General features: G+C 53.5%; 9 protein-coding genes across 9 annotated transcripts; 4 read left to right on the top strand and 5 right to left on the bottom strand.

The window, feature by feature from the left end:
* Positions 1-130: 130 nt before the first annotated feature.
* Positions 131-1223, top strand: CC84DRAFT_872945 (uncharacterized protein). The gene is made up of 2 exons (XM_018187743.1): positions 131-900; positions 952-1223. Exon 1 carries the CDS (start codon positions 237-239, stop codon positions 804-806), a length of 570 nt encoding a protein of 189 aa, XP_018034269.1. The 5' UTR covers positions 131-236; the 3' UTR covers positions 807-900; positions 952-1223.
* CC84DRAFT_1188445 (U-box-domain-containing protein) lies at positions 1143-2243 on the bottom strand (the record flags this gene model as incomplete). Its single annotated transcript, XM_018180992.1, has 3 exons — positions 1143-1218; positions 1311-1929; positions 1991-2243. The coding sequence occupies 3 exons, from the start codon at positions 2241-2243 to the stop codon at positions 1143-1145; spliced, it is 948 nt and encodes a 315-aa protein (XP_018034268.1).
* A 736-nt stretch (positions 2244-2979) lies between these two features.
* On the bottom strand, positions 2980-4330 carry CC84DRAFT_1149637 (pectin lyase-like protein; the record flags this gene model as incomplete). Its single annotated transcript, XM_018176679.1, has 4 exons — positions 2980-3140; positions 3190-3568; positions 3620-3776; positions 3825-4330. The coding sequence occupies 4 exons, from the start codon at positions 4328-4330 to the stop codon at positions 2980-2982; spliced, it is 1203 nt and encodes a 400-aa protein (XP_018034267.1).
* A 216-nt stretch (positions 4331-4546) lies between these two features.
* On the top strand, positions 4547-6765 carry CC84DRAFT_1166055 (FMN-linked oxidoreductase). Its single transcript, XM_018178865.1, has one exon. The coding sequence runs from the start codon at positions 4978-4980 to the stop codon at positions 6670-6672; it is 1695 nt and encodes a 564-aa protein (XP_018034266.1). The 5' UTR covers positions 4547-4977; the 3' UTR covers positions 6673-6765.
* A 352-nt stretch (positions 6766-7117) lies between these two features.
* On the top strand, positions 7118-8518 carry CC84DRAFT_872467 (uncharacterized protein). The gene is made up of 5 exons (XM_018187738.1): positions 7118-7238; positions 7308-7469; positions 7528-7698; positions 7752-8098; positions 8145-8518. The coding sequence occupies exons 1-5, from the start codon at positions 7233-7235 to the stop codon at positions 8431-8433; spliced, it is 975 nt and encodes a 324-aa protein (XP_018034265.1). The 5' UTR covers positions 7118-7232; the 3' UTR covers positions 8434-8518.
* Positions 8519-8546: 28 nt separating this feature from the next.
* On the bottom strand, positions 8547-9397 carry CC84DRAFT_1166052 (uncharacterized protein). The gene is made up of 2 exons (XM_018178864.1): positions 9105-9397; positions 8547-9050 (listed from the first exon to the last, which is right to left on the bottom strand). The coding sequence occupies exons 1-2, from the start codon at positions 9281-9283 to the stop codon at positions 8603-8605; spliced, it is 627 nt and encodes a 208-aa protein (XP_018034264.1). The 5' UTR covers positions 9284-9397; the 3' UTR covers positions 8547-8602.
* Positions 9398-12301: 2904 nt separating this feature from the next.
* On the top strand, positions 12302-12579 carry CC84DRAFT_1188442 (uncharacterized protein; the record flags this gene model as incomplete). The annotated part of the gene is made up of 2 exons (XM_018180991.1): positions 12302-12427; positions 12481-12579. The coding sequence occupies 2 exons, from the start codon at positions 12302-12304 to the stop codon at positions 12577-12579; spliced, it is 225 nt and encodes a 74-aa protein (XP_018034263.1).
* Positions 12580-12850: 271 nt separating this feature from the next.
* CC84DRAFT_1188440 (uncharacterized protein) lies at positions 12851-14198 on the bottom strand (the record flags this gene model as incomplete). Its single annotated transcript, XM_018180990.1, has 5 exons — positions 12851-13181; positions 13279-13351; positions 13443-13671; positions 13726-14026; positions 14083-14198. The coding sequence occupies 5 exons, from the start codon at positions 14196-14198 to the stop codon at positions 12851-12853; spliced, it is 1050 nt and encodes a 349-aa protein (XP_018034262.1).
* A 386-nt stretch (positions 14199-14584) lies between these two features.
* CC84DRAFT_1166051 (uncharacterized protein) lies at positions 14585-16128 on the bottom strand. Its single transcript, XM_018178863.1, has one exon. The coding sequence runs from the start codon at positions 15808-15810 to the stop codon at positions 14770-14772; it is 1041 nt and encodes a 346-aa protein (XP_018034261.1). The 5' UTR covers positions 15811-16128; the 3' UTR covers positions 14585-14769.
* Between the last annotated feature and the right edge of the window lie 882 nt (positions 16129-17010).

Raw genomic sequence — 17010 nt, 5'->3', positions numbered from 1 at the left:
CCGCGCAAGCCGTCACACGAGTAACACGACGCTACTGCCCCCTCCTGCACGGGACCTCGCACCGTACGAGACAGTCAGATGTCGTCCTTTTCCTCCCGCCAGGCTCCAGAGACACAGTCTTTTCTTTCCTGCAAAGGCCCCCGTAGCATCCCAAACCGCTGCAGATACGACGCAATCCTCGGAGCACCCTCACCACGGCCTCCTCCATAGGTACTGAGCGTACCTACTCCACAATCATGCCATCCCCACCACCCTCACCCCACACCAACCACACACCCGCCCCCACCGACCCGCCCACCCCCAACGACTCAGTCCACGGCGACGAAGCGCCTCGAGGCCGTCTCAAGCGCCGCCGCCTCTCCTCGCACACGCCGCCTCGCGCCGCCTCCCCCTCGCGCGGCCACGACCGCGACTCGGGCAGCCGCCACAGACACCATTACCGGAAGCACAAGCGCGCGTCGTCGTCGTCGTCGGCCTTGATCGAGACGCCGCCGGCCGCGAAGAAGAACCGGCGGCGCAGCGACGCGGAGCCGGACCACACGTTCCGCGGGCGCGTGCGGAACCGCTCGGAGAGTCGGAGTCGGAGTCCGATTTTGGAGGGGGAGGAGGACCGGGAGAGAGAGAGGGCGAGAGGAGTCAGGAAGAGGAGTCAGCCGCCGAGTCGGGGAAGGGAGGGCGGAGGAGAGGACGTGGATAATGCGATTAGGAGAATGAGGAGTTACCCGAATCTGTATCGGCAGGGGGCCGAGAAGGAGAAGGGCGGAGGAGTGGAGCAGGGGATGAGAGCTGCTGTGCTGGAGGGGTAGAAGATTGGGACGGGCTGCCTTCGGTCTTTGGGATTGGCGTTGGGTTCGGATGGTGGAAGGGATGGCGTTTGGGATTATACCCTTGGATGTTTCAGTGCGGCCTGTGCAGCTGGAGAACGGACGATAATACTAACTGACAGCACAGCATGTTACCGCCATGGTGTATGTATACATATAATGCAACAATCCGTCGAGAGAACCGGCATGGTTCTTCAATCCTTTTCGCAGATACAGGCGTGACTCACGGTCACATACAGCGCAGGGGTATCCAAACTCCAGCGAAAGTGCTCTTGATTCCAACTCCTTGCAATGCGCGCTCGTCTGATTCAAATCCTCTCAGCTCGTCTCGTAGTCTCTCCTGCCACAAGAGAGATGCGCCCACCGCGGCACCGTATCCTCCTCACCGTCCTCACTGCTTAGTGTCAGCAGCCACAAGCAAGCCGCTTCGTATCCTTTCTCCTTATTTTCCTACTCTACCCGATGCCGATGGAGGTTGCAACCTACCAATCGTAGACCCAACCCTTGTTCTTTTCCATGAACTCGGTACATGCCTCCTTCAGCGCGATGTTCGGCCTCAGCTCGTTGATTGTCAGCGGTTCTCTGGTCAAGGGATCCGTTGCGCTCCTCTTCAAATGCTCGATGATGGTCGCGCGCTCGTAACTCCGCCCGTTTTTGGTGACTACCGGGTCGGTCATGACCTCGAATGTTATGCCGTCGATGAGATAGTCTGGGACTTCGCGGATTTCGAGATGCTCAGGGTCGGACAGTGCGAAGGCGGTGCGCAGGTCGTCCCGCTTCTGCTCAAACTCCGTGTGGAGCTGTTGTTTCTCCTCGGTGGCTTCGACGCGGCCGATTTCGCCGGCTTCTAGCCGTGCTTCGAGGTCGTCGACGTCTTTTTTGTAGGCGATTTCAAGCAAGCTTTCGAGCTCGGGGAGGAGGCCTTTGCGACGCCGTATGCGTTCGCGCTCGCGGATGTCCCACTTTGCCTTCTTGCAGCGGGTTACCAGTGCAGAAATGGTCGCTGCGTTGGATGTCTGCTGGGAGGAGTTGACGCAAAGATCGTACGCTCGAAGCGCGCTGCTAAGCGCCTCGTTGGGGTGGTTGATGGCGAGTTGCGCCTGCGCTGCAGCAGACACGTTAGCCCAGCTCGAGTGCATCTCACCACGCGACTGCAGCCTACGTACCCAAGTAGAAGTACGCCTTCATGTTCTCCGTCATCAGCTCTATGCTCGCCAGGCAGTCGTTGATGACGCCCTCCCACTTCTCGAGCTTCAGGCGGGCATTGGCGCGGTTGGTGAAGAGCAGCGGGTTCTTGCTATTCTTCTGGATGGCCTGGCTGTACAGCGTCTCGGCCTGGTCGTAGTCGCCATTCTTAAAGTGCGCGTTGCCCTGGCTCTTGAGCTGTTCCGCCGCGAATTCGTTGCCCGCCGGTGGCATCGTGGGCGTCGCTCGGAGCCGAGGTGGGAGCACGCGATGGTGGGGCGAGGCGCGAGGCGCGAGGCACAGGGAGGTCGCGCCTGCCTTTTGTTTGGCGGCAGCCGAACTTTCTGGAATTGCTGAGGTGAGCAGCAGAGGTCAAGTGTTCTCTGGCGCAACGAACACTGAATATGCCCGCGGAAGAGAGCGGATAACCTCCTCCTCCTGGCCTTGTAAGCTGGTCGTGAACGCGCGCAGTTCAGCTGCTTGGTGGGCGCCACAATGGAAACTTACGCTTCTACACCGCCACCGGTGCGCTCTTGGTCCAAATCCACAAGGCAAATTACACCGAGGATACAGCCATCTGGCTGGAGAGGACTGGAGGTACAGTGAAGCATGTAAATACAGTTGATGGCGCACAAGGCCCGTTGTATTCCCTCTGGTAAGTGCGACGTGCTCTGTGCCGATAGCCGTGAACGTAAGCAGGGGCAAAGCAAGTGGAACATAGGAGGCACGGTAACAGTGGACGAAAACCAGTTGTCAAGAATTATTTCGGGTTAGACCTGCTCATTGATAACTTTTCTAGTGAGCCAAAGGTTCACCCATACTGTGGGTGAATTACGCTGCCAGAATATGGGCCTTGCTCAGAACGCGTTCCAAGCCGATCATCACCACTGTCACGAATCCAAAGGTCTCGAAGCTGATTGAGGATTAGTAAGGAAGAAGTACTCGACACGTCGTGATGGCGCCTAGCAGCTCATGCGTTCCCGCTCAACTGCTGCTTCCATCCACTCGGACACGTGCCCGTACACGACAACCCACTGTCGCTATTCATGTTGCTACACAGAACCTTGGCGGTCCCTCCGTTTTTCGGCTTGATGTTGATATCCTTGAACTTGAGCCCCGTACACGGCGCTCCTGGTCATTGTTAGTATTAGTTCTCCACCATCTTGTAAGACTTATGCACCTTTACTACAGTAAATCCCCGCAGCGACATTGTACCGACTTGTCCCAGTCACGTTCTCCCATGTGATGTCACTGATCTTCAACCTACTCGCATCGCAATTGCTGTACGAGTATATGCAAGGAGAGATGTATATTGGCTGGTTGACATCCTGGAAGTAGAAGTTCCGGAAGGTGACATTTCGTACATGGCCCTGACCGGGATACGTCTTTATCCAGGCAGCATTGGACGAATGGATGGCGGTGAAGTCCTCGAAGAGGACGTTATCAACGTATTCTATCGCGTTGTTTCCAAGCGAACCAATGCAGGCAGCGCCAGACTCGTAGCAGGTTACATTCTTGACATAGATGTTGCTGCTATTGCCCTTGATGGATATGCAGTCCTGTTCCTACGGTCAGATAGTGATAGAGCAGAAGTAATCAGAGAGACAAACGTCGCCGCACTTCACGACCCAATTCTTGATCGTGATATCCTTCGAGTTCCAGGAATCGAAGCCATCAGTGTTGACAGTGTTCCATTGCGAGGTCGAAGTGGCGTTCATGTCGAGATTGGTCATTGTCACGTTCTCGGAGTACGCGACGAACGTGTGCCTTCACTGCGTTCAGTCGTCTGCAGAGTCCAGCAACTGGAAGTCCTACCAGAACTGCGGCTGCCGCCACGTTATCCCATCGATGAACACATTCTTTGCTTTCCATAGTGTCAAGCTGATCGGCCGGCCAGCCATGTTCGAACCGTTCTTGTTGACATCATACCACTTCTGGCCGTTGCCGAAAAAGAGCGCTTGGCCATGCCCTCGGATAGAGAAGGTGTCTCCGCCGAGTCGGAAGGCAGTGCTACGCTGCGCGTAAGTGACACCGATGGAGTTCTTGGTCCAATAGTTGATGTCATCGTTCCAAGTGAGCTTGCCTCTTATGCTAATGTCGCAGTTCTTTAGATTCAAGACGTCCATGACTTTGGCGATGGTGAAGTCACCTTCGGTGATCTCAATCTGTCCATTCTGACCGCATTGCTTGAATGCATCCATGATAAAGCCACTATCATCTTTACTGCCAGACGGGGTCACGGTGCAGAGGGTGCCGGTCTTGTTCATGCCAGCCAGAGCTGGCACAGCGAGGAGAGTGATCAGTGACCACGTGAGCAGCATCTTGGTGAACTGTAGTCAACACAAGCTATGCAATAGAGCGAATCTGGGTCAAGCTCGTGGTCAAGCTTTATTAAAATTGCATTGTGGGGACCGTCTCCAAGCCTTCAAGCTGCGAAAGGTACTACGACGGTTCCTCCGGACACAAGGGTGGTGGAAAAGGCTACGCGCAGACAAGATTGGTGCAAAATTCATGTTGTTCAGCCGGTTGTTGTTTGGGTTCTAGACGTGTAGTAATCTATCATGATTGAAATGCTGGGCATACAACGTGGGGACAACGTCACTGCCGGTAGATTGAAGCATGCGGTACAGGGAAGTCAAGGAATAGGATATCAGTGAGCGTAAGGGTCTACCCTCGGTCTGCGTGCGGGGATCTCAGTGAATGGCCAAAGCTATGAGCTAGATTGCTCGTGGGTGCGCTTGCAAGGGGAATTGGTCACGTAGCGCAACTCGAAGCCAGCTTGGTTTGTTTACTGTTCAAAAACAAAGGTGTGCTGTCGGCATCAGGAAGCCTGTACAGAGCGAAGAAGCATGGGGCGCCAAGCACCAACGTCACATGCCCGAGGGTTGCGACGCAGCTTCAGCGCAGCATCAAGCAGCCATTGAATCGCAACAGGTCTTCCCACAAGCTACACGACACGCTCGTTAGCATGCACCCGGCTGTCCGGATGCGCGCCCTCCGCATCAGGCCCTCGGTGCCCCGCCTGCGCCCGTCGCAGCGCCCGTTCGTGCACCCCACGCGGCAGGCCTCGACAGCTGCCACCGACGCTCGCTCCGCCGCAACGCGCACCAAAAACTTCGTGTACGGCACTGCCCTCACGCTTGCGCTCTCCTTCGGCTACCTCTACGTCACCGACACGCGCTCCAGCATCCACGAATGGCTTGTTGTGCCTGCGCTGAGGCAGGTCTACCCCGACGCAGAGGATGCGCACCACGCGGGGACAAAGATCGTGAAGGCGCTGCACAGCTTTGGCTTGAACCCTAGAGAGCGAGGCGACCCCGATGCCGCTGGGGACCTTGCTGTGGAGGTGTTCGGTCACACGTTGGTCAACCCGATTGGAACGTCTGCGGGCATGGATAAGGGTGCCGACATTGTGACGCCCGTCTTCGAGCTGGGTGCTGGCCTTGTCGAAGTAGGAGCCATCACTCCGCTGGCCCAAGAAGGCAACCCCAAGCCGAGGGTGTTCCGCCTTCCATCCCAGAATGCCCTCATCAATCGCTACGGCTTCAATTCCGAGGGCGCAGAGACGGTTGCCATGAGGCTACGACACCGTGTGAGACAATTTGCATATCATGCAGGCCTCGGCATTGACGAGGAGGCTGAGCGTAAGGTCCTGGACGGAGAAGCTGGCGTCCCGCCTGGCTCGCTCGTTCCAGGCCGGCTGCTGGCAGTCCAGATCGCGAAGAACAAGACCACGTCTGAGCAGGATATCGAGGCCGTCAAGAGGGACTACACCGCCTGCGTCAACAAGCTGGCCAAGTATGCCGACATCATTGTTGTCAACGTCTCAAGTCCCAACACGCCCGGTCTGAGAGCTCTGCAGAACGTGGAGCCGCTTACACAGCTGCTGAACAGCGTTGTGCAAGCTGCGAAGAAGGTAGATCGGAAGACAAAACCCGCCATCATGGTCAAGGTGAGCCCGGATGAGGACTCCGAGGAGCAAGTGTCTGGCATCTGCGAGGCTGTATGGGATTCTGGCGTGGACGGAGTAATTGTCGGGAACACGACCAAGAAGCGACCTGACCCCCTTCCCAAGGGTTATCTTCTACCCCAGGACGAGGCCAATCTCCTCCTGGAACAAGGAGGCTACTCCGGACCACAGATGTTTGAGCGCACTCTGAGCCTTGTGAGGAAGTACAGGAAAGCGCTCGATGATGGCCCGAAACAGCTTCCACCGTCCCCGTCGAAGCCCGACGTACCTTCAGTGGGACCTTCGACTGGCGATGAACCCGACTCTTCCATTGTTGCCAAGCTCCAGGCTTCCAAGTCACCTTCGGAAGCTATCGACTCGGCAGCATCGAAACTTCCCCCTGCATCTGTGGAACTGCACTCGGAAGCTTCACCACCACCGACAAATGTGGACGATTTGAGTGCGTCTGCGCCGATCGCCACATCGAAGCCTGCCGCTGTCCCACCGCGCAATCCTGCTCCGGCTCCGGTAACGGCTGGCCCACGGAAAGTCATCTTCGCGACCGGCGGTATCACAAATGGACGCCAGGCACGAGAAATTCTTGACGCAGGTGCCAGCGTTGCGCAAGTGTACACTGCAATCATCTACGGCGGCGTTGGTACGATAAGCAGGATCAAGGAGGAGATGAGGGAAGAGGCGAACAAGAACAGGTAGAAGGCATGGATTATGCATGGATACATGAACGAGGGTATGAATACAGAGAAATTTTACGTGCAGAATTACTCCAAAGACCAAAGTGAAAGGACAACAGTACTCATGCGGCCCACAACCAGTTTCCGAGACAGTATCATTCGTTCAGCATGCGCCTAACCCGCAGGGCAAACCGTCGTAGTCTATCACGCGACACAACTCCGGTGAAGGAGTGCGAGTCTTTTGTATTAACCTGAGGTAGCTTGTAATTCTACTGGCCAGCCTTGCATGCCTGCATGCCTCACATCGTCTTGGCGCGCAGCTGGACGATACTAATGGCCGCGCTGCTGCCATCTGTTCTTGAAGTCTATGCACTTTCGCGTTAAGCCATTCCCCGCCAACTAGGAGCTCATTTTCGAGGTACGCCACAATTCCTCTCCTTTCGTCAAACCACACGGCGACAGCGAGCTTCAAAACATCAAGTACGCCCCGACATCGATCCTATACGCGGAACTGTGACTTCAAACCGATTCGTGAGACGAGAGGCTTCCGCAAGTATAGGCGCGTTCGAGGAATGGATCTCTATGTCTGTAAGTTCGCTTGGATCTCGATCCTATGCGTGTAAAGCTGTGCGAGAAATTCATTTAATTTGGCAACAGTGGCCGGAAGGCAATCCAATCACGTCCGCGCCTCCGGCGAACAATGTTTCTGCGCAAAATAACCACGTAAAAAGAAGCGGACTTGGTCGACCTCAGCAAGATGTCCAGCAAGACTCCGTCCCGCATTCTTGTATATGTCTCCATAGTCGACCTTGTTGCTCGGTATGTGTCTCTGTCCACCGGACCGCAGGATGTTCTTCATGTAATACTGAATAATTAGGGATGTTGCGCCTGGCCTGACTTAGATCTCCTATGGCCCTTCGATCCTTTCTTTCCAACCCCAAGAGGGGCAGGACATAGCTCGACGTCGGTTGCGCCAGATATCGTTAGCAGTGCTACCCAAATGATCACGGAACAGCTCAGTCCTGACACCGTTCTTCGCTCGGACTCAGTTCGTTGCCTAAACGATTCCGCCCGATGATGAGGATTCTAACGTATGCATAGGTCTTCGTTGACGGTTCTTTTTCACTATGGAACGAAAACTCTATCTATCTTGACCAAGTAGAAGAAGCTCTTTCGTGGTCATCTTTGAGCTCGAGGTCCATCTCCGGCAATCAGTGCCCCTGTGTAAATGCCCAACAGCAACTGCCACCCACGTTCTTTGAGCAGGAATTCGAGCTTAAAAGCCTTGGCCCGGCCGGATGGAAGTCGAGCCAATCCTCGGAAGCGTACTCACCGTCACTGTTGATGTCATTGTACAACTGCACAAGGACGCCCAATAGTGTCTGCGAATGCGTGCGACCCAACAGTACAACACATATGAGAAGCGACCCAATATCCAAACTAGCAATGTGAGAATTCTTGAGTCGATATACCAAGAAGATGCTAAAATTCTAGTGACCGGGCACGCTTGCCAAAATGCAAGCTTCGCAAGCGCCGCTTCCCGTGCCCTCTCAACCCTTGCCAGAAGGTCTTCGGGTCAAGGAACGACCTCGAACGACACTTGGCCACACGCAAACATCGACGCGAGTCTGGAAGCGATCGAGTGAACAAGTTCAGATGCACAGTGTCGTGGTGCAAGAGGAAGTCGGAGGGATTCATGAGGAAGGATCATTGGGCCAGACATATGGGGAAGATGCATCCGGATCTTGCAGTGGGAGACGGAGAGGGTGGGGATGCTGAATAGACCGAAGGGTGCAGGCCAGATTGGTTAAGGGCAGGAAAGGGACACTCGTTCGATCATTTTCTTTCAGTTTTTGTGTTTTAGTTATGGTGATTACACAATTACAAATTATCGTCATCCTTACAGTCTTACAAGCTAATATACAAGCACGCATTCATAACATCATCGCTCATCAAACCGTTCTCCCCTGTTCTGCATGACCGTAAGGCACAAACTCCGCGTCGCTCACCCTCCCCTTAGCCTCCCCCCTCTCTTCCAAGACCAACTCATCAACCCTGCGATTCCTGCCACCCATCCCGGTCTTGTTTTTCCTCCAGTCATGCACCGCCTTCGCCGCAAACCCCATCATAACAAAGTAGCACACCGAAATCGTAGCCTGCAGCCCCGACTCCCCATATGCGATGCGCCTCCACTCATCCAAATGCTTGAAGGAGTACTCGTTGCTGTATACAACGAACGTATTGAGAAGACAGGCGGCGACCCATAAGCAGAAAAGTAGGATGCTGGTTACGAGCGCGGCTACGGGGTGCCAGTTGTTTTTCCAGGTGAAGTACGCCATGGCGAGGGAGAAGACGGCGTCGATGATGAGGTAGATGCCGGTGCGGGACCAGAAGAACCATCTAGAGCGATTTAGTAGGAGCCCTGGGGGTTAAGTGTGTGGAGTAAAGACTTACGGTCCTTCGGTCGTACTCAAGTCGTAGGTTTCTTCTCGGAACCAGCGGCGCATGAGGACGCTTTCGACGACGATAAGGATGACGTAGGCGATGAGGACAAGGGACTTGAAGGTAGAGGCATTGAAGTAGTGTTTTTGGACGCCGTGCCAGCGGGTGTCGCGCGGGTACCACTGGACCATTGTGAGGATATGGACTTGTTTGATGTTTATTGAAGTGGTACAATGTTGTGGAAATTTGCTGTCGCGACTTCCTATGGTACTACCATAACAACAGCGTACTGCGCAGTACTTATTACCTCAGCTTCACCGGCACTCGGCCTTACACAGCATCTCTTGGCTTCGTCACAGCCTGCCGCAAGGCTGCCCTACAAGGAGCCGAGTCAGGCGTGCGACACTGGGCACGCAGGATCCGAACCAATGATGGCTGCGAACAAGGACCTGTGGCTCGTATAACCCTTGGCTAGATGTCAGCCATGTCGCTCTACGCTGATCATTTCACGACGGAGGATATCCTCCTGGAATGTGGAGAAGTCGTAGTTTGTGTTAGTCTTTCTTTGATGTTCCGCTGTACAGCCCCGCTAGCCAAGGAGGGCGGAGCGCATCTGCAGCTTTATTACCATTTTAGGCTAAGACCTTGCCACAGGGCTGTGCTTATTGGGTGGAGCTGATCGCTCTCGGGGACGCATACTTCGCAGTAGCAGTGGAATTCTGGCGTGATTGAATAAGCTGAATAGGAAGACGATACGGTGTCTCTGGCAAGAACCGTAAGGCACCATGTCTAGAGGCAGTAGTCAAAACGGAAGCTGCGAGCTTAACTGTTCGCAAGTACGCGTGTGCCGTTTGATCGTTCGCGCTTCCTCTACCTTTGGTTGATCTACGGCCGTAGCTGGACCGAATTTTCGCTTTTTGTTAAGTCACTATGTTCCTATGCCCAAGCACGACCTCCTCCAGTCTATGTATAATCGATGGACGGCTCTAGCACTAGCTCGAATACATTTGCACAACGAGGCTGAGGGTGGAGGCCATTGTCAGACCTCTAGAAGTTATCGAGGTGCAACACGTGTAAATGTATCTCTAGTACAATAATATAGTATCGGTATGCTTTTGTCCCACGACTGTCATTGCATATTGCAGAATTGTTCATTATTGATTTGGGCTTCTCCAGACTACCGCATCCAGGCAGCAGGAAAGGCGGAAATAGGGCAAAATAAAAATAAAAATTGTTCAGAGGTGACTTGCCAGTCAAGCTGTTGCAATCGTAGCAGCCTAGCCGTTACACCTGAGGCACCAAAATTTGCCCTAGCACGAACAAGGCGTGCAACATAGCCCCATCTAGCTATATTCTATATTAACGAGGACTCAAACCCAACCCTCGATGCTTATTGTTGCATTCTTTGGTTCACGATTCCGGGCCTGATATTCGTCCAGGATGACCTTGTTTGACTCCATCGCGAGGCTTGTCGATGCGTTTGTTGGTGTTTCGAAACTGTCGATGTTGAACGTCCGAGAGTGGACGAGGGGTGGTAGCACTGAATCTGAACGGGATATCGAGTCTGGTCAGAAGCAGTCGGATGACTGGCAAGACGATTTCCCCCTGCTCTTCGACGATTTTGTGGAGACTATAATTTGATTATCTCTGGGATCTCCAGCAAAAGGCCCGAATGCTGCGGAGAATCTTTGGCCCCCATGATGCACCGCCTCGCCGCACCTTCATCAACAGTCAGTAAGGCCTTGGTTCCTTCTACGCCGAAGGTTCGCAGAGCCAAACAATACTTCATATGGTGTGCAACTCATCGATCTGCGCTTGTTCAATCGCCTTGAGCACCAGAATATGGCCTTCGCAAACGTAAATCACCCCGCGAAAGGTTGACTAGATCTCGGCATTTGATCCAAACAAATTTCGCTACCTGAACCAAACGGCGTAATACTATCTCCGCCCATTCTACGGCATGGACTTCTCCGTAGTCGTATGGTCTATTTCCTCTTCCATCTGAAATCCATGCTTTCCTGATATCTTGGATGCACTGGGTGGATTGTGGTGTGGAAGGGAAGAAAAGGATTGGGTGACGATGTACGTGAGAGGCTAGCCGAAGGCGCGATCAATGATGTAGATGTTGCAGTCTGTTTCCAACTAGGATAATTATTGATACTTGTATGCAGTGGGCGGTCTCAATTTCTAAATTTATCACTGATGTACAATAAAATAATTCCCATGCCCTTAAGGATCCATTAGAGCGGCCAGAGTCTTATCGCCCAGACTCGGCGGTTGTAAGAACCTCGGAAGCTCTCGAATGCTGTTGCCTTGAAAGTGTACATCTGCATCCATCCAGAGCTGGCCAAAAGCACAGAGAGCGAATCTGATCCCGTATGGAATGCGTCACACGTTGAAGATAGTGCAGGCGTGTGTGACGAGCGGCCCCAGGCGGCTCCAAGATCCCCCACAACCTTTTCAGCACTCCAAATTTGCTGCAATGACGAAAGGTGAGTATTTGGATTCATTGACAACACAATTTACGACCCAAATGATGCTGGTCAATTGCCGAATCCTTCGTCATCGAGTCTAGGACTGTCATCACCGTCACGTAACGCGCGATCGCGTGTTCACGTGCTTTGTCAGGAACGAGACTAGCGTTGCTGATCTACCAGCCACCATCCCAATCTCCTTCCATCTCGACATCATGGAAATTCATCCCCGCAAAACCCACTTTCCGATACCTCGATCGAGAATACGGTTCCTCGCTAGCGCCAGATCTATTCAGATCCATCCGTGGTACCTGAAATGTTCTTGTGTCGTCACTTCACTGGCGTGACATGTAGACGTCACGTTTATTATGAGAGGAGCTCCCAGGATCGCAACAGCGATGATGTAGATGACTCGGTTGAGTATCCGTGATGCTATGCGAAGCATTGGTGAATAAGACTAGTGTGTAGGGACATAATCATTTGAATACCTAGGTAATCGGCGATCTCGGCATAGCATCATACATGCGTTATCATCGCTTTGTCGCTGTTTTGGTGCTAATGAGCCGTGCTGACCTGAGAGTCCTGTGACGACAGCAACACCTGGGACCGTCCGCGAAGTATATAAAGCCCTCATTGACCAGCTCGAACCTGCAATCAATTCAAACGCCCAACACCACAGCCACAACATCTCAGCACCACTTCACCTTCCTATCAATACCCTACCACCAAAGCAATATGTCTGGCAACGATAATCCCGGAAACTTCGCCAACCGCCCCAAGGAGGAGGTCCAGAACATCGCCTCCAAGGGTGGACAGGCATCTCACTCAGGCGGCTTTGCCTCTATGGACGCCGACAAGCAGGTTGGTTTCTTCAATGCGTCGGTGCAATAGTACTTACTAATACGGTGATGTAGCGCGAGATTGCTTCCATGGGTGGAAAGGCATCATCTGGTTCGTTCGAGCCAGGCAGTGAGGCGGCGAAGGAGGCTGGCCGCAAAGGCGGATCGAAGTAGTATTTTGCACCAACACTTTCGGCCGTGATAGCCTGAGTTGAGACAATGAAGCAAACTTAATCCCGATGTCACTACCTCTTTGCATGGTGCCACATTGCCAAGTAAACCCAATTTTCACTCGAGCATCATCCAACTGTCAAGTCTCATCGCTGTGATATTGGAGGGTCTAGTCCCTAGATACTGTATATATATGACTTCGGGCAATACACATGGTTAATATAGCTCTGCTGGCCCCTTATATAGGACCCAATAGCGCAGTTCCCTATTTTGCTCATGAAGTAACCTCTACACCGCCAGGTATCTCCCCTAGCCACCCATCAACAGTTTCATTCACAACCACAGCCTTCGCACACTTGTTCGCCTTCTCTATACTCTGCGTCTCCAGCACTGGACAGTCAGTCCCACAGTACCTATCCATCGCTCTCTGCAGCGCATCGCCCTTCCACCCAAACAGATAGTCACCATGCCAGCCATATCCAGTGGTGTCACCCATGCTGAAGACGAAGGGTTGGCTGCCGTCTATCGGCCACATCGACGGGTCGTTGAAAGCTGAGGTGTTCCAGATTGTCTCGTAGAGGACTTGGGGGAGCTTTACTGGGTGACTGGAGGAGTTCCGCATCAGCAGTGGGTTCAATGACATGGCACGGGGGCAATCCGAGTGCAGCTTCCCAGATGGAAGAAGAACAAAAAACCACTCACGTATCTGGACACTTCCCATTTGTCTCAAATGTGCCGTTGCTCGGATACGCCACATGACTCTTGTGATCGGGGCCTGTCCAACTCAGTATACTTAACGAGTAGGAACGAATAAATAGAGGTGGTTGTTAACCCGCTGCTGATATCGAAATACTGGAGATACGTACTATCCACATTTACGCCATCCCAGCACGTCGGAAAGAAGTTATTCACACGCAACCCGTACGGACACGGCTTTTTCGGAAAATACCGCGTGTCCCAGTCGCCCCCAATTTCCGATGCTGGGGGCGCTGGACCCCAGGGCTCTGTGAAGCAGCGGAAAGCTATGCTTTTGTATTCTTGCGCGATCGGGCTGGGTGCGCGGTATCCTGGGTCGCCGATAAGCATGCGGAAGCCCTTGACGAAAGTTAGCTGAATAAAAGCAGCATCAGAAGATCGAGGGAGGCCTACAGGTCTGAATGCAGTGACCTTGGTCTTCTTGTCATACGGCGCCGTGTAATACACCGTCATCCCGCCTCTTTGTCCCTCCAACCCCAGATTTCCCATCAGCGGCACGCGGTGAAAACTTCCGTTCCTCGCTTTAAAGAACAGGACCGCGGTCCAGTAGTTCGAGAAGTCTTCGATGTAAGTGCACGTTGTGCAGGTCGCATGCTCGGATATGTTCATGGAAGGGTCCATGGTTGGTGCAAGGGCGTTTCCGCCCACAAACTGGTGGAGGTGCGGTGAGGGGACTATGCCGGGAGTCACGAGGCTAGTAATGTTATTTTGGAATGTTCAGTAGTGGATATGGCGAGATGTGAGGCTTACGGATCGATGCGTTGGATGTTGAGCTCGGAGCAGGAGAAGCGCAGGAAGTCGTTGAAGGTGGGACCTCCTGGGATGGATGTGTTTTGCGTGCTGGCCAATGTGGCCGCGCCTGCCATGACGGCGGCGTGTATGAAGCTATGCATCTTTATCGATTTGTTCTTTTGCGATCTAATGATCGAGGAGCAGGAATACTGACCATTCTGAAGACGCGTGTGCATCACCAAAGAACCCCACATTGCATCTACGAAAGTGCGGCTTCATCAAAAGTGCTGTGTGGGGCCATTGAAATCGGGAGTTTATTATTAATATAGTGGTCAACCAATGGAAAATCGGTACAGTAAAACATTGGAAGAGTGATTGAACTGCAATGGTGCAAAGTCCTTTGTCACTGTGATGCGATACATGTGAATTTGTGCGGCGTAGCACAATACCGGTACTGCAGAGGCGTTGGTCTTGAGCGAGAACAGTGTATGACGACCATTGAAAAGTTTAGAATTGATACGTAACTAGAGAATGCAACCACTAACGACCACCGCAATGCAGGAAACAAACATTTATTCAAATAGTCAAAGGAAGAAAAAATCTTATTCAAGTAAACAGACAGTATACAGAAGCGAAGAAAAAGTGATAGTTGGGTGGTCAACACCCAGCAAATACTGAAGAAGAGAAGAAGTCGATATTACAGGCTTAGCTGCAATCAGGGCCCGCAAGCTTATACTCGCCATCGCCGTCAACGACGTCTGGACCGGGATCCGGGAACTCGAGCTCGAATGGGTTGCCCTTGGAGTGGCAAGAAGCACCCGGAAAGTCGATGCTCAGAAGCATGTCGGGGCGAGAGGTCCAAGCGACGGTCTCAGCACGTCGAACAGGCACATTGAGCTTCTCGGCGTTTTGGAGATGGCGCTTGTGCAGCTCAAGGACCTTGCGCTCGACCAGGTGACGCTTAGTGGTAGGCGACTTGCATTCGTAGCAGCTGCACGCCGACGACCAAGTCTGATAAGGGCAAGAGCAGGTGCAGCCTTCTAGGGTGTACTGCGCAGAACCCGTAGGTTGGCTGGACGATGGCTGTGTTTGAGTCGGCCGTTGCGGGGCCTTGGACGACTGGCTTTTGGGCGGCTGAGACGGCGGCGAGGACGGCTTCGGAGCAGCGCTGCTAGGCGCTGGTTGGTAGCCAGGGTCTTCAGACTGATCAGAGCCGGCAATAGTAACGACTGCACAGTTCATGTTGAATTCCTTCTCGCGGTTGATCCAAGTCCACGCGAAGATGGTCCGATCGCCTGCGGGAAGATCTGCCGGGACCGTGAAGTCGAACGACTGCGTGGAAGGATCGATGCTGCCCTCGCGATGCGGACAATTTCCATTCCAGGTGGTGGCAACCTTGAACGTTTTGCCCTTGTCCGTGGAAAATCCAACGCTACACGAGCCACCGTAGTGCGTGCCACCCTTCACCTCGGTAGTCGACGATCCAGATAGGGTGAAATTGACCTTCTGACCAGGAGCCCAGGTCACCACTGGCTTGCCCTCATCTGTATCCACGAGATCGAGATGACCCTTGCAAGGCCCGGGCACCTCGCGCCCGCAGCAGCCGTAATTATAATTGAGGTAAGGGTCGGATTCGCCTTGGGTGTGAGGGTTGTTTTCACCCTTCAGCGTTGGAGGATAGTAAAGGTGCATGTGCGACTGGACAAGGCCTCCCAGCGCAAGAAACAAGAGCTTGGATGCGTGCATAGTTATAAGATATTTCTCTTTCAGACTGCACTGGTCGCGAATTTTCTTTCGGTGTTGTTGTATCTGGGAGGAGCGCAGTGGCCTTATATAGAATATTCTAGTCGTAGATGAACGAAGGAGCTGCTCTTTACAATGCTTGCCGCGGAAGTAGCCAACGCAGTCAGTTGACAATGTAGCTCGAAGAAGGGAGAAAGCTAGAACGTAAGAACAATACCCGAAGCGGCAATGTCAGAACAGAAAGAAGAGAAACGGCCCCGCGTCCCGGTGAAGAAGATGTACAAAGGAGTGAAGGTCCGTCAAGGAAAGGAGTGTCTCGCAGGATGCCGAACCTACCTTCACGGGAGCATTCAACCTTTTTATGGAAGCGGACTACTCAGGTCCAGAGCGCGCCCGGGGGGGATGGAATGCCGTAAAATTTGGACATGGTCTCAGCCGTTGTGCTACTACATGCTACTGAATAGAGCGCGCGAGTGGATCTCGAGAGGGTCCTGGCAAGCCCGCAGCCAGTTTGTGCGCAAGGTCATTATGGGGCGAGCTAGAGGGTGGAGCAAGGCCTGCGTTTCGAAACGGGCACCTGCAGCGTTTACAGCCAGCCGTTGCATTTGTGTGATATAGCAAGATCGTTGGCTGGTGTCGGAGTTTGGCTCGCGTTTGGTTGTGGATTCTCGCGGCAACGTTTCACGCTTTCCTGCTTCCGTGGTGGCGGCGCTTCCTTGAGCGCGGATGCGGGGCCGTGGAGCAATTCCCATTCGCCCTCACTCCTACCCAACGACTCGCCTGTAGACAAGAAGACGGTGGATTCGCGAGACGCCCTTGCTGGCAATCACTGCAGGGGATTCAACGAGGTAAGGCAATCTCAAACGCCGCGCCGGCAACCGGCGACGTACTCGGCCTGCCGCCGTCTATATCTTGCATGGTATACCTAGCCACAAGAGGTCGCTCGAGGGGAAGACAGGAATATACTCTTGAGTACAACGGGCGCGCTGTTGTCGAAGTGTGGAACGACACTTCGCATCACATGGCACTATTCTGCCGCCTTCCGAGTATGACATACAGACAGGCTCCATCAGGGAAGCCTTGATCTAGCCTTTGGTGGAAGCTCCTCCTGCTTCTGGAATGCGCGTTCGACGAAATTGATACAGGCTCCCAGACAGTCTCAGGTGGCGGCTGTTAGGGCGCAGTCAAGCTCAGCATTCGGTA

This window comes from Paraphaeosphaeria sporulosa (genome assembly GCF_001642045.1).
Source record: "Paraphaeosphaeria sporulosa strain AP3s5-JAC2a unplaced genomic scaffold CC84scaffold_7, whole genome shotgun sequence".
NCBI lineage: Eukaryota > Fungi > Ascomycota > Dothideomycetes > Pleosporales > Didymosphaeriaceae > Paraphaeosphaeria > Paraphaeosphaeria sporulosa.
Note: the sequence above shows the minus strand (reverse complement) of the source record. Positions and strands in the feature narration are given on the sequence as shown.